Source organism: Anomaloglossus baeobatrachus, chromosome 7, assembly GCF_048569485.1.
Source record: "Anomaloglossus baeobatrachus isolate aAnoBae1 chromosome 7, aAnoBae1.hap1, whole genome shotgun sequence".
In the NCBI taxonomy this organism is placed as follows: Eukaryota; Metazoa; Chordata; class Amphibia; order Anura; family Aromobatidae; genus Anomaloglossus; species Anomaloglossus baeobatrachus.
The window spans coordinates 35,292,320-35,307,704 of NC_134359.1; the positions used below are offsets into that span (position 1 = coordinate 35,292,320).

General features: G+C 49.8%; 1 protein-coding gene across 1 annotated transcript in view; it reads left to right on the forward strand.

Moving 5' to 3' along the window:
• The window catches only part of TNFAIP6 (TNF alpha induced protein 6), a 75,353-nt gene extending 72,374 nt beyond the window's left edge, over positions 1–2,979 (forward strand). Inside the window, exon 6 of the mRNA XM_075318816.1 lies at positions 492–2,979. Coding sequence (XP_075174931.1) covers positions 492–649 — 158 coding nt within the window. The 3' untranslated portion in view covers positions 650–2,979. The remainder of the gene's footprint in view (positions 1–491) is intronic.
• The last annotated feature ends 12,406 nt before the right edge of the window (positions 2,980–15,385 follow it).

The window sequence follows — 15,385 nt, forward strand, 5'->3', positions numbered from 1 at the left end:
CATGGTAGTGCTCACTCATCACTAGTTACGAGTACCGAGCACCTGAGCATGGTAGTGCTCGCTCATCACTAGTTACGAGTACCGAGCACCTGAGCATGGTAGTGCTCGCTCATCACTAGTTACGAGTACCGAGCACCTGAGCATGGTAGTGCTCGCTCATCACTAGTTACGAGTACCGAGCACCCGAGCATGGTAGTGCCCGTTCATCACTAGTGGATAGATATATTATGTCTATTAGAAAATATCTCTGTAATTCAGAAAGCAAAAGAAAACGATACTGCGATTTAGCCCAAACAGCAGAATGCCGCCGCACACCAGGCGTTGGGAATACATGACGAAACCTTCTCCAGTACCAAGTAATTACATGTACTAATCAATCACGGCTGTTATTCTATCATTTTACTGAAGATTTGCACCCAAACAGAGTTGTAAAAATATTACCAGTCCTTACTCATACCCCGGTGACGTTTTCTTTTTCACTTCTTTTTCAGGGAATGTCATGACGTTAAAGTTCTTGTCAGACGGATCCATCACCGGAGGAGGCTTCCAGATCAAGTACACAGCCCTGGAGCCGTACTCCCTCCCCGAACTGAACATAAACTTTACCTCTGAAGCCAACAGTGACTTTTTACACTTCAATATTAAATAAAACATTTTATAAAGTTCATTTTCTAAGGCGAAGAGAGCAAGTGAAATGAGTTTGCTGGTGGTGATTCATCTGTCCTCGCTCCGGCTGTTCTGGGCAAAGCTCCAATTGACTTCAACAGGAGATGACTGAAACACTTAGCGTCCAGCCGACTATGATAGATGACTTCTTCAAGTTTCCATGTTACTTACCACATTGACCGTGTTCATTAATTATGAGAGTCCCGATGGCCGATGTATGTTGATAAGAGGGTATTACAGTTTTAGCAAATAAAGTTTATCATAGACTTTATAATGTATGTACCAGTTCCAGGCAATATTCACTAACTCTGCTTGCTGTCATTCAGTAGGAACGCTCATTGATTACTCCATGTTAATAAAAGTCCCTCCTGGTCACGGGATGGACGGCGTATTATGTGCTGCAATGAGTGGCTATTACCCTGTTGGTCCGAAAATAAGACCTAGCATGATTTTACAGGAGTTTTGGAGTAGGCTTAAAATATAAGCCCTACTCCAAAAAATAAGCCCTAGTTACAGTTAGCACCAGCAATAGGGGGAGTCAAACTGCGCAATTTTGCAGGGCCCCCACTCTCATAGAGACTCCAACATTTGAATTTCAAGGTTAAGATTGTTTAACTTTTTCCTATTCTGAGTCCCCGGGGGGGGGGGACATTCCAAAAATTCCGTTACGCTGCTTTGTCGGGCCACTGCCTTGTTTATCATTCACATGTGATTAAATTGATTTCCTGTTGATTTATTTTACAAAATGCATTCATATTGCAAAATTCTGTTTTGATGTTTTTTCCCCCAATTATAATAGGATTTCAATGAGCAGAACAGGAAATTTTATTGGATAGGTAAAGGTTAAGGACCTTTGATGACTTCACAGTCATGTAACCAAAGGTCTCTTAATTGTAAGTCTTTAAAAGAACTTAACAGGTGAGGGGGAGTCAAACTGTGCAATTTCTCAGGGCCCCCACTCTCTTAGAGGCCCCCAACATTTGTATTTTGAGGTTAAGATTGTTTAAGGACCTTTAATGACTTCACAGTCACGTGACCAAAGGTCTCTTAATTGCAAGAGTCTAAAAGAACAGAACAGGATATAGAATGGCATTAGGGAAAAGGGAGAGCAAACTGGGAAATTTCACAGGGCCCCCACTCTCCTAGGGGCCCCAGTGTTTATATCCTGATGATAAAACTGCTTAAGGACCTTTGTGATGTCACGTCATGTGACCAAAGGTCTCTTAATTGGAAGTGTCTAAAAGAACTTAACAGGTTAGGGGGAGTCAAACTGTATTATTTCTTAGAGACCCCAACATTTGTATTTCAAGGTTAAGATTGTTTAAGGACCTTTGATGACTTCACAGTCATGTCTAAGGTCTCTTAATTGCAAGAGTCTAAAAGAACAGAACAGGAGACAGACTGGCACTAGGGAGAAGGGAGATCAAACATGGCAATTTCACAGGGCACCAACTCTCCTAGGAGCCACAGTGCTTATATCCTGAAGATAAGACTGCTTAAGGACCTTTGTGACCTCCTTAAGGACCTCATGTGACCAAAGGTCTCTTAATTGGAAGTGTCTAAAAGAACTTAACAGGTTAGGGGGAGTCAAACTGCGCAATTTCTCAGGGCCCCCACTCTCTTAGAGGCCCCAACATTTGTATTTCAAGCTTAAGATGTTTAAGGACCTTTGATGACTTCACAGTCATGTGACCAAAGGTCTCTTAATTGCAAGAGTCTATCAGAACAGAACAGGAGACAGACTGGCATTAGGGACAAGGGAGAGCAAACTGGGCAATTTCACAAGGCCCCCACTCTCCTAGAGGCCCCAGTGTTTATATCCTGATGATAGGACTGTTTAAGGACCTTTGTGACATCAGGTCATGCGACCAAAGGTCTCTTAATTGCAAGAGTCTAAAAGAACTTAACAGGAGCCCATCTTTTGGAGCAAAAATAATATAAGACCCTATCTTATTCTCGGAGAAACACGGTATATGACAGCAAGTAGAGATTTTGAAAATAGGGGATAAGTTCATAAAGAAACTATTTTGGAAAATTAGTAAACAAAAATTTAAATTTTTGCTGAAGCTGGATTAACCCTTTTAATGGGGGTTTGTCAGGAGCATTATGGCGACTAAAGCAAGGTGAACGTGCAAGACTTCAATGCCCTTTGTTTTCTGAGCACTTCTATCCACAGCCTAGAATGTAAATTTGCCCGATGCTGACACTAATACAGTAGCCATAAAGCTCCTGACAAAGCTTCTTTCAAGGAAATGTGTCACAAGAAAATGATCTATTGTTTAAATCAGACTTTTATGTTTGTTTGTATATTATTTTTTTGTTGTTGTTAATTTATTGTCTTTATTTTTCGTATTATAATCTATATCAAATAAAAAAAAATTGCAATTTTCACACTACCCACCAGGGCTAATATTAGACTCTTACTTCCTGACCAAGACTATTTGTATAGAAGCGTTTTCTGGGCATGCTCTAATCTGGGTGACATCTTCCATTGTGAATGGTAGAGCCTGTTATCTACTGTATATATAGGTGTTATCAGTCACTGTACAGGAGGAGGAGGTAGGCTGTGATATAATCTATTGTGAATGGTAGACCCTGTGTTACCTCCTGTATATAGAGGTATTATCAGTCAATGTACAGAAGGTGGAGGTGAACTGTGACATCACCTAATATGAATGGAGGATCCTGTGTTACCTCCTATATATACAGGTATTACCAGTCATTGTACAGAAAGGGGAGGAAGTGAGCTGTGACACCACTTATTGTGAATGGCAGATCCTTTGTTATTGACTGTATATAGAGGTGTTATCACTCATTTTACAGGATGGGGAGGAAGTGAGCTGAGGCATCACCTAATGTGAATGGTACATCCTGTGTTATCTATTGTACATAGAAGTGTTATCAGTCATTACACAAGGTAGGGGAGGAGATAAACTGTGACATCAGCTATTGTGAATAGTAGATAACACTTATGTATACAGTAGATAACTGATAACACCTCCCCCCTTCCTGTACAATGACTGATAACACATCTTTATACAGTAAAGGTCCAGTCACACTAAGGGGTGCTTCACACACAGCGAGCTCGCTGCCGAGATCGCTGCTGAGTCACGCTTTTTGTGACGCAGCAGTGACCTCATTAGCGATCTCGCTGTGTGTGACAATGAGCAGCGATCTGGCCCCTGCTGCGAGATCGCTGCTCGTTACACACAGCCCTGGTTCGTTTTCTTCAAAGCCGCTCTCCTGCTGTGACACACAGATCGCTGTGTGTGACAGCGAGAGAGCGACAAATGAAGCGAGCAGGGAGCAGGAGCCGGCGTCTGACAGCTGCAGTAAGCTGTATCCAAGATAAACATCGGGTAACCAAGGTGGTTACCCGATATTTACCTTAGTTACCAGCCTCCGCAGCTCTCACGCTGCCTGTGCTGCCGGCTCCGGCTCTCTGCACATGTAGCTGCTGTACACATCGGGTTAATTAACCCGATGTGTACAGCAGCTAGGAGAGCAAGGAGCCAGCGCTCAGTGTGCGCGGCTCCCTGCTCTCTGCACATGTAGCTGCATTACACATCGGGTTAATTAACCCGATGTGTAATGCAGCTAGGAGAGCAAGGAGCCAGCGCTCAGTGTGCGCGGCTCCCTGCTCCCTGCTCACACTGGTAACTAATGTAAACATCGGGTAACCATACCCGATGTTTACCTTAGTTACCAGTCTCCGCAGCTTCCAGACGGCGGCTCCGTGCAAGCGCAGCGTCGCTTGCACGTCGCTGCTGGCTGGGGGCTGTTCACTGGTCGCTGGTGAGATCTGCCTGTTTGACAGCTCACCAGCGACCATGTAGCGATGCAGCAGCGATCCTGACCAGGTCAGATCGCTGGTCGGATCGCTGCTGCATCGCTAAAGTGTGAAGGTACCCTAAGCAACTTACCAGCGATCCCAACAATGATAGGGATCGCTGGTAAGTTGCTAGGAGGTTGCTGGTGAGATGTCACACTGCGACGCTCCAGCGATCCCACCAGCAACCTGACCTGGCAGGGATCGCTGGAGCATCGCTACACGAGTTGCTGGTGAGCTCACCAGCAACCAGTGACCAGCCCCCAGCGCCGCGTGGAAGATGCTGCGCTTGGTAACTAAGGTAAATATCGGGTAACCAACCCGATATTTACCTTGGTTACCAGTGCACGGAGCTACACGTGCAGAGAGCAGGGAGCAGCGCACACTGAGCGCTGGCTCCTTGCTCTCCTAGTTACAGCACACATCGGGTTAATTAACCCGATGTGTGCTGCAGCTAAATGTGCACAGAGCAGGGAGCAGCGCACAATGCTTAGCGCTGGCTCCTTGCTCTCCTAGTTACAGCACACATCGGGTTAATTAACCCGATGTGTGCTGCAGCTACATGTGCACAGAGCAGGAGCCGGCACTGACAGTGAGAGCGGAGGAGGCTGGTATCAAAGGTAAATATCGGGTAACCAAGGACAGGGCTTCTTGGTTACCCGATGTTTACATTGGTTACCAGCCTCCGCAGAAGCCGGCTCCTGCTGCCTGCACATTTAGTTGTTGCTGTCTCGCTGTCAGACACAGCGATCTGTGCTTCACAGCAGGACAGCAACAACTAAAAAATGGCCCAGGACATTCAGCAACAACCAACGACCTCACAGCAGGGGCCAGGTTGTTGCTGGATGTCACACACAGCAACATCGCTAGCAACGTCACAAAAGTTGTTCGTTAGCAGCGATGTTGCTAGCGATGTTGCTTAGTGTGACGGGGCCTTAAATAACATGGGATCTACTATTCACAATAGGTGATGTCATAGCTTACCTCCTCCCCCTTCTGTACAATGACTGATAACACCTCTAAATACAATAGTTAACATTGGATGTACCATTCACAATAGGTGATGTCATAGCTCACCTCCTCCCCCTTCTGTACAATGACTGATAATACCTCTATATACAGAACATAACATGATATAAGTCATTGTACAGGAGGAGGTGAGTTGTGACATCACCTATTGTGAATGGTGGATCCTGTGTTATCTACTGTATATAGAGGTGTTATCAGTAGTGTTGAGCGGACCCGGACTGGAAAAATCCGGATCCGCGCGGTTTCAGTGGTAGATCCGGATCCGACCCAGACACGGGATTCCGGGTGCACGATCCGGATTTGGCATTTTTTTTTATGTTTTCTCTCTCTCTCTCTCCGGATTCCGCTCCTCATTGACATATATTGGCCTGGATTCCGGAACGGATCTCGGACTTCGTTGTCAACCCGCCACTGATCCGCCAGAGCCGAATTATTAGCAATCCGCTCAACTCTAGTTATCAGTCATTGAATGGGAGGAGGAGGTGAGCTGTGACATCACCTATTGTGAAAGGTGGATCCTGTGTTATCTACTGTATATAGGATCAACAAATAGCAACAAAAAAAGACAGTTGCACTCTGAAATGCTAAAGCATGCAAACCATGAATGTAAGACTATAGATATGTATTACTGCTTAAGCAAATGTAGGAAAAATGTAGATATTTAGCATACAAAAATGGCCATTTCTATAACTGCCCAGTAACCACGTCAAGGCATATCTTGTATACTGGGAACCTACACTGAGCTAAAGCTTGTCTCTGGGTTATAAACCTCCATGTGAATAATATCACCTGAGGCTAAAGGTGGATGGGTGCACAGTCAGAAGGCATGACTCAATAATCTAGACTGCATGTTGGGAGTGCCGTCAGTCTTTTTGTCTAGATTATGGAGTTATGCCCTCTAACTGTGCACCCCTCCCACATTATCCACAGGTGATTTTATACTCTAATAGCAGGTCCCTACTTGCCCATACATATGGAGGTTTGTAACCAGGAGAGAGAGGCTTCAGTTCAGTGCAGGTTCCCAGTATATGAGATATGCCTTGACGTGGCTACTGTGGGGCATGTCAGTGGGGCTACACTGAATGCACCCTGACTGCTGAGCCCCGTTTATAAAGGGTTAAATCCATCTCCCATGCCCGAATCCGTCCCCCTTGCGTTTGTCCAATCCCACTGTTTTTCCCCTCCTACTGTTTCTCCCTATATAATCCCCCTACTTCCTGGCTTCGGTCTCTCCTCAGCCTGAGACCCGGACGCTGCTGTGCTGCTGGATACCCGGACACACTTGCGCTGCTGGTGAGAGATGGCCGACAATTTGGCTGCTGCCATAAGGGACAGAATCAGGAGGGATGGTGACGCCTGGCTTACCACTTTCTTAGATGTGCCAGGTCCCGTCCCTCCTGATGCTCAGGCGGCGATTCCCGGCGGTAGGCGGTCCGCTCGGCGTACCCGTCCGCCGGAGCGCCTGAGTCCTACACCGATAATGTCGCGGGGCGTGCGCACTTCTCGTGTGCGCGCCTCGCGACTAGCCCCCCAAAACCCACCTCGGTTCCCGACCGCAGGGGCTACACGCCAGTACTGTCCCTCTGGTAGCGTGGACCTGCGGTCGGTAGCTGGGAAGTCGTTGGGCGTGCGCACTTCTCGTGCGCGCGCCTCGCGCCTAGTTCCTGACACTTCAGCCCGGCTCCCGGCCGCGCCGGCTGTGAGCCGGGACTCCCCCCCCCTGGCCGCGTGTATCCGCGGTCGGGAGCTATGGCATCGCGAGGCGTGCGCACTTCTCGTGCGCGCGCCTCGCGCCTAGTGCCTGACACTTCAGCCCGGCTCCCTGCCGCGGCGGCTGTGAGCCGGGACTCCCCCCCCTGGCCGCGTGTATCCGCGGTCGGGGACTATGGCATCGCGAGGCGTGCGCGCTTCTCGTGCGCGCGCCTCGCGCCTAGTGCCTGACACTTCAGCCCGGCTCCCGGCCGCGGCGGCTGTGAGCCGGGACCCCCTCCCTAGCTGCGTGTATCCGCGGTCGGGAGCTATGGCATCGCGGGGCGTGCGCGCTTCTCGTGCGCGCGCCTCGCGACCAGTACAGCCCACTTCCACCCAGCTCCCGACTGCAGCGGCTGTGCACCGGCGGGACTACCATCCTGTCTGCGTGGACCTGCAGTCGGGAGCTGTTAACCCCCCTGTAACACCAATGCATGTGGATTCCTCCCCCCTCATCCCCTCCCAGCTCCTCACCCCCTCTCAGCTTCCGGCCGTGGCTGATGCACGCAGGCACTGTTTCCCTGTCAGTGTAGAGCCACGGCCGGTGGTAGTTAACCCCTGCCTACCCGAACCACCATTCCTACATCCTCCATCACCACTTTTAATGCCGGGTCGCCATGTCTGCGGCCCCTCGTCTATAGAGGGGTCTGCACACATGGTGCACCCCCACGCCCCACCCCAGTCTCCTCAACATGATGCACCCCTGGCTGCTAGGGCGTTAATAAGCCCTTCTACCCCCTTTTCACAACCCCCACTGCTGGCCTTGCCGCCATTACAGCAGGAGGCTGCAGGTGTGCACCCTGCAGTGCCTGCCCTCAACCCACAAGCCCCATCTGCCCCAGGTGCACCTGCCCCAGTCTGTCAACCACCATATCTTGCTGGTCCAACGCAGGTGGTTGCTGGAACACCGGCCCTCGGTTGTAGCCACCGTGGGCGCGGTAACCGCTCCTCCTCGCTTTCCTCGCCGTCACCCCCTCGCACCCCTCGCCGGCACGTACGCCCTGTTGGATCACGTGGCAGACGTAGCTGCCATTCCGCCCGTCGTTCCCAATCCGCTTGGAGGAGCCGCCATTCTCGTTCATCGGGGTGGCGTTCTACTTCCACTACACCGGATTCCTCAGTCGTGCCCCATGGGCATCACCGCCGTCGTTACCAACCTTCTCAGGGGGAGATTGTTATTCCCTCAGCACGTCGGCAGCCTGTGGCATTTGTTGATCCTGTACTGGAGCCTTCTGACGCTCCCCTCCCGGATGCTGGTGAGTATCGATACTCGGGGGCCGGGGGGGATAGTGCGGGTATGGCAGCGGCTATTAAAACATTTTTAGATAATTTGCAGCCTGCGGCGGGGGGGAATATTTTAGTTGGCCCTTCATCTCCTGGTCAACCTCTTATACAATCTAACCCTCCGCCTCGCTCCGATATTCATAGGGACGCTTTCTTTTGTGGCGTTCCTCATTTGGGATCCCACTTGACTGACGAGACCGTCCGGAAGATTTGGGCGAACGATTATGTTGATATATGGTCTTTAGTTTCGACCGATCAGCATACAATTGATAAGGAGTGGCGTCCATCTGATCATCCTTTTGCTGGGACGCCAAAAGTGGAGAAGTCCATTAACAATTGGCTTCAGGCATTTTTTGTCATGGGTTGTGTCATGGGACAAAAGCACCCTGAGCGCTGTGCCGAGATGTTTATATATCTCGACACCATATATAATTCTTATAAAGCTCATGCGGGATCAGCCTGGTGGCGCTACGATGAGGATTTTCGTCGTCGTTTAGCCCTTCAACCCCAGTTGGGCTGGGGAGTTAAAGCCACGGACACCTGGCTGCGTTTAATGTTGGCCCAGACAGATTATAACCCCTTTCATTCTGTGCCTCATAGTACCTCTGCCGGCTTCGGCTCAGTGGCCGGTCGTAGACCTGCCACGTGTCGGTTATTCAATGAAGGACACTGCCGCTTTTTTGGCCTTTGTAAATTTAAGCACGAGTGCTCCGCTTGTGGTGGACCGCACGCATCAGCCCAGTGCCCCCAGCCATCTGCAAAATTGCCAGCAACGCCACTTCACAGGCCAAATAACGATGCCAGTGAGCCTTATGATGGCGACATGGCTTGACCGATACCCAATAAAGGAGCAGCTGCTCAGCGGTAATTTGGCTTCACTTTTGTTTTAATTTTCATCCTTCGTTTGCTCCAATCCATAAGCGGATTCGGATTTTTCACCGTATTCCTTCAAATGCTGTACGTTGAATTGCAATTGGCGGGATCCTGTTTTCTTTTCCTGACACCAAGTCGCTTTTTCGTATTTTATAAGTTCACCTGTCTGCCATCATTTTCTTAATTGTTTTCAACCCCTTTTTTGGATGATTTTCTCTTGTCCGCCCAGTTTTGCCGCCTCATGTACACCCTTGCCCACATGTGCGTAGTTATTGCCATAACATTTATGTATTCACCCCTGGTAATTAAGTCATTTAAAGCATTAGCGCTTAGATGCTTGACCCTAACATCTGTTTTCGCACCTGTTTTTCGCACCCGTCATGTTCTCGGTTTGTAATTCTATTGCTGATACTTTGCCCGTTTGGTAGTGTGGCGGTTGGGCCATTCTTATATTTTGAGTTGGTCAGGGAGCGGTGCAACGGACGAGACCTCCAGTATGCAATTTTTATTGGGCCCTCAGGACGGGGTTGTGCTATCTATCATGGGTGGGGGTCGGAGCGCAGTCTAGCGACTTTTGCTCCTCCGTGGCGGTCAGTGGTCGAAAATGGTGGATGTTAAGCGAAGGCTGATTGCGCCGGGAGTCCGGCCTGGCATTACGCCTCGTTGACATGGTATATTTGGTTGGTTAATTATACCTGTTATTTCAAAAGCTGTGACCGACCCCAACCCAACAAAAGATGAGAGTTTGTACATATTTGGTTATCTCTCCAATAAAGTTCATTTTTGGTTTACTACATTGGTGTGTTTTGTTCGGGCATGGGACACTCGATACGGTGGTGGGGTCTCAGCAGTCTGTGGGGCATGTCAGTGGGGCTACACTGAATGCACCCTGACTGCTGAGCCCCGTTTATAAAGGGTTAAATCCATCTCCCATGCCCGAATCCGTCCCCCTTGCGTTTGTCCAATCCCACTGTTTTTCCCCTCCTACTGTTTCTCCCTATATAATCCCCCTACTTCCTGGCTTCGGTCTCTCCTCAGCCTGAGACCCGGACGCTGCTGTGCTGCTGGATACCCGGACACACTTGCGCTGCTGGCCCACCCCCCCTCCCCTTTTGTGGTATGTTATATTGTTTAAGTCACAGCGGTCAGTGGTCGAAAATGGTGGATGTTAAGCGAAGGCTGATTGCGCCGGGAGTCCGGCCTGGCATTACGCCTCGTTGACATGGTATATTTGGTTGGTTAATTATACCTGTTATTTCAAAAGCTGTGACCGACCCCAACCCAACAAAAGATGAGAGTTTGTACATATTTGGTTATCTCTCCAATAAAGTTCATTTTTGGTTTACTACATTGGTGTGTTTTGTTCGGGCATGGGACACTCGATATGGTGGTGGGGTCTCAGCAGTCTGGGCAGAGATAGAAATGGCCATTTTTGTATGCTAAATATCTCAGTTTTTCCTAGATTTCCTTTAGCTGTAAAGCATATCTATATTCTTGCACTCATTGCTTGCATGCTTTAGCATATCAGAGTGCATCTGTCTTTTATTGTTATTATATGTTATGTTCAGTTTTGCACCTGTTTAGACTGTATGTTGGGAGTGCCGTCAGTCTTTTTGTCTACTGTATATAAAGGTGTTATCTGTGTAACACCTGCCTAGATCCACAGACTCAGACAGGCTGTAATGGACAGGCTAGAGGGAAGCCACTCGCCAAGCAGGACCCCCAGAACCCTAAAACCCTTTAACCCCTCTACAGGGATTTGGAATTTCACACTGCCTTGGTGATCACTACCTGTGGAAGGCCGCAGTCTGAGAGAGTAGTCGTCAGGCAGGGTCAAACCAGGAATAGCAGAACAGGGACAGAATCGGCAGGCAAAGACGTAATCAGAAACAAGCAGAGGTCAAAACTGGATCGGGCAGCGAGGTACAAAAACAGCAGGCAGAAGGGTAGTCAGGAAACAAACGGTAATCAGCACACGAAATCACAGGAAAAAACAGGAGCCAGAATTCTCAGAACTAGCTCTGGCAGTGGTCAGCAGACAGGAGGGGAATTAAAAAGCGTGTGGTGTCTTCCCATTGGCTGTAGCTGAATGATGGTACTTCAGCTGGGAGACACCCGCCACCTACAGTCAGCCAGTGGCACTGCAGATCCCCAGGAAACCCAGACCAGTGGATGAATGGAGCCTGCGCCCACCGGCGCCGCCGGCATCGACTCCTCTCCCATCACCAGCACCATCCACGGCAGGAACACGGCGTCGCCTGGCGATCGGAGCAGAAGTCGATGGAGCGGACTCTGGTGGTGACGTAACAATCTGTCATTGTAGTCTTGTCTGTGGCGATAATGATGCTGCTGAAAAAATTGCCTGTACAGAAGAGGAAATAGAATTCTAATATTATACCTAGTGGCAGATGTCAAAAATTAAAAAAATGAGGTTTTTTTATGTAAATAGTGATGTGGAAAATTGAAAAAAAATCATAATCAAATATTAAATACCTTTAACCTAGTAAAACTTTTGATTTAAACAATAGGTCATCTGCAGGGGGTTACTATGGCCAAAGGGGGGACTAAAGGCCCCGTCACACGCAGCAATATCGCTAGCGAGCGTACCCGCCCCCGTCGTTTGTGCGTCATGGGCAAATCGCTGCCATATATATAACAATATCGTTCGGAGCCGTCACACGGACTTACCTGCCTAGCGACGTCGCTGTTGCCAGCGACCCGCCTCCTTTCTAAGGGGGCAGTTTGTGCGGCGTCACACCGGCGTCACTAAGCGGCCGCCCAATAGAAGCGGAGGGGCGGAGATTTGTGGCCGTAACATCCCGCCCACCTCCTTCCTTCTTCATTGCCGGCGGCCGCAGGCAAGCTGTTGTTCGTTGTTCCCAGGGTGTCACACGTAGCGATGTGCGCTGCCACGGGAACGACGAACAACCTGCGTCCTCAACAATCAACGATTTTTTGAAAATGAACGACGTGTCAACGATGGACGATTTGGTGAGTATTTTCCATCGTTAACGGTCGCTCGTTAGTGTCACACGCAACGACGTCGCTAACGATGCCGGATGTGCGTCACGGAATCCGTGCCCCGGTGATATATCGTTAGATACGTCGTTGCGTGTGATGGGGCCTTAAGGCTATGTTCACACAAATACGTTTTTTGGCATCAGGCACAATCCGGCGTGTGCCTGATGCAACGGATCTGGCGCAGAATATGCAAAATCGGATGCACTGGATCCTTTTTTGTTGACGGATCCGGTATACCGGATGCGTCAAAAAACGGATCTGGCACATCCGTTTTTGCATCCATTTTTTTTTGCTGGATCTGTTTTTTACAATAAATTGGAGCACGCTCAGTTTAAAAAAAAACGGATCTGGCGGCCGCATCCGTTTCATGCCGCATCGCGCCGGATCCGGCGTCCATAGGCTTCCAATGTAAATCACGCCGTATCGTACCGGATCCGGTGCGATACGGTTTTTTTTTCAGAGACAAAAAACGTTCAATAAGATGTTCCATCCGGCCGCCGCATTGAGTAATTACGCCGGATCAGTCAAAACGCAACGCAAGTCCATCAGGCACAATCTGGCGCTAATACAAATCAATGGGGATAAAACGGATACAGCGCAGATCCGTTTTATCCGTTTTTTTCCGGATTATGCGTGATGGAAAAAAAACGATGTGTGAACGTAGCCTAAGAGGGGCTCGTCAAGATCTGCTGCACACAAGCTGCAGGGCAGGCTGTCAATCAATGTACTGGGAAGTGACTAAGTCCGCACTCACTGTACTATCAATGGTGACTATAACTGCTCCTTGCACCACTCTAATTACTGGAAGCGCGTGGCTGCAGGGAAGATAAAAGTTAACTTTCTTCTGCAGCTGTACCTCCATTAAGGTAGGCAGTATTTTAACTCTATATCTATATCTACAAGTAAATAGCATTTCTGGACATGATAAGTTCCCTTTAATGAACAGGAGTGATTCAGATATTAGAAAAGATAAGTCATATGTACATCACGTCTCGTGTAAAGATGGGTGGATCGATTCTGGGTAAATCTAACGTGTTTAAAATTTCTCAAAATTTTGGGGAATTCGATTTAGGCAAATATAGAAAAATGAACTCCAATCAGCTATAATTTTGCTGTATATATAAGTGTCGCGGGCGGAGGAGGGGACGCTGCGCTCTCCCACTGCTCGGGTCCGGCTGCCGCTGCAGCTGTTGCGGCCTGCTGCTGCTGCTCGGTGGCTCGAGCGATGGGCCGGATCCCGGGGACTCGAGCGGCGCTCCTCACTCGTGAGTGAAAGGGGATTGGGTTTTGGGATAGTTTATTGTCCGTGACGCCACCCACGGTTGTGGTGATTAAGTGGACACCACCGCTGCTCTTTCTGGGGAGCCCGGGAGTGATGGTATGGAGCAGCCAGTTGTTGGTTTGCCCCTCCGTGGGTAGGGGTTTTGGTGGTCCCGGGGCCCAGTGATGGGGTTGGTATGGTGGACAGGCGGGTATGGGGCCTGTGGAGGTGCAGGGGCGCAGGGACAGCGCTGTGCCGCACGGCACGGAGGTACTCACTCAGCCAGTAAACACGACACAGTTCTCGGTAAACAAACGGCTGGTTGGACGGGTCCCTCAGACGGTTACGGTGCTGATGTTCCCTGCAGTTAGCGGTGACAGTCTCTTCCCTGCACCTATGTAAAGTCTTTTTGGTAGCGATGGGTTCCCACCGGTTACCTGCTCCCCGACCTGGACATGAGCCGGAGGAGCCTCTCTCCTGCCCGCAGGCGCTAGCCCTGGGAAACTGGTGCCCTGGCGGTGGCGGTGTCTCCCCTTAACGGTCGGACTGTTGCCTTCAATCGGGACTTGGTTGTTAGGAGACAGAGGTCCCCTTCACTGACGGATTTGGCAAATTATGGCGACTCCCAGCCTTGCCGGGATCCGAAAGGCCCCTGCCCTGGTGCTGACTGTTCTTCGTATACTGCTCCAGTACCGCCGGGTCACCACCCGTCCGCGGTCCTTCCAGCAACCTCCAAGCAGTCCCCCTGCAGACTATCACCGCCGTCTGCTGACCTTGCTGTCTCAGTCCGGGGCACACACCCGGACCAACTTCAGGCTTTCTTAACTGTTCCTTTTCTGTCGCCATTCTTATTGTCCTCCTTTACCACTTCCTTCTACTTCACTCCCCTAGCTTGAACTGCCTGGTCTTCCAGCCTCCAGGGCTGTGAACTCCTCGGTGGGCGGAGCCTACCGCCTGGCCCACCCCCTGCTGTGGACATCAGCCCCTGGAGGAAGGCAACAAGGATTTTTGGTTAGCCTAGGTGTACCTGCCGGGAATGTGGGGTGCATGTGATGTTGTGACCTGTGACCCCTGGCTTGCCCAGGGCGTCACATTCCCCCTTAGCAAAACGCAGACCGTCCTCGGGCTGCCCGTCCAACACCGGTTTTATTTTTCCTTTTGTTTTTCTGCAAAGATAAAAAAAACGGTAACATATATACAAGTAGAAAAACATCATCCCACATCGGGAGGCACATTTCTTAAACGTTACGGTTTTAAACGGTTACGGTCTCCGCTCTCTCCCACCCAAGCAACCTGGCCCTGATGCTGCCCCTAAAACCCAGGCAGCACCCCTTGACCCCAGTCCTGAACCAGTTACCCAAGCGGGATCTGTCCTTCCCCTCCAGAGGGGAGCCACTGGTTCCTGTGGTGGCTGGGCCCCAGCCTGCTCTGCTGTGGGCCCTCCCTCCAACCTGCCTCTCCGGAGGCGGTAAATGCGGAAACGGTAACACAACTTATTTACAAGTCACTAGCGTCTGTGGTTGCAATGCAAGTTCACGGGCTTGTCCATAGAAAGTTCTCTATGCAACTAAGGGGTCCCCACGGGGACAACGGTGCCGGCAACGGCCGGTTGCAAATCACGGTGCAATCAGGTGACTGTTCGGTAATCAATTCTTCATTTTCACAACTTTTTA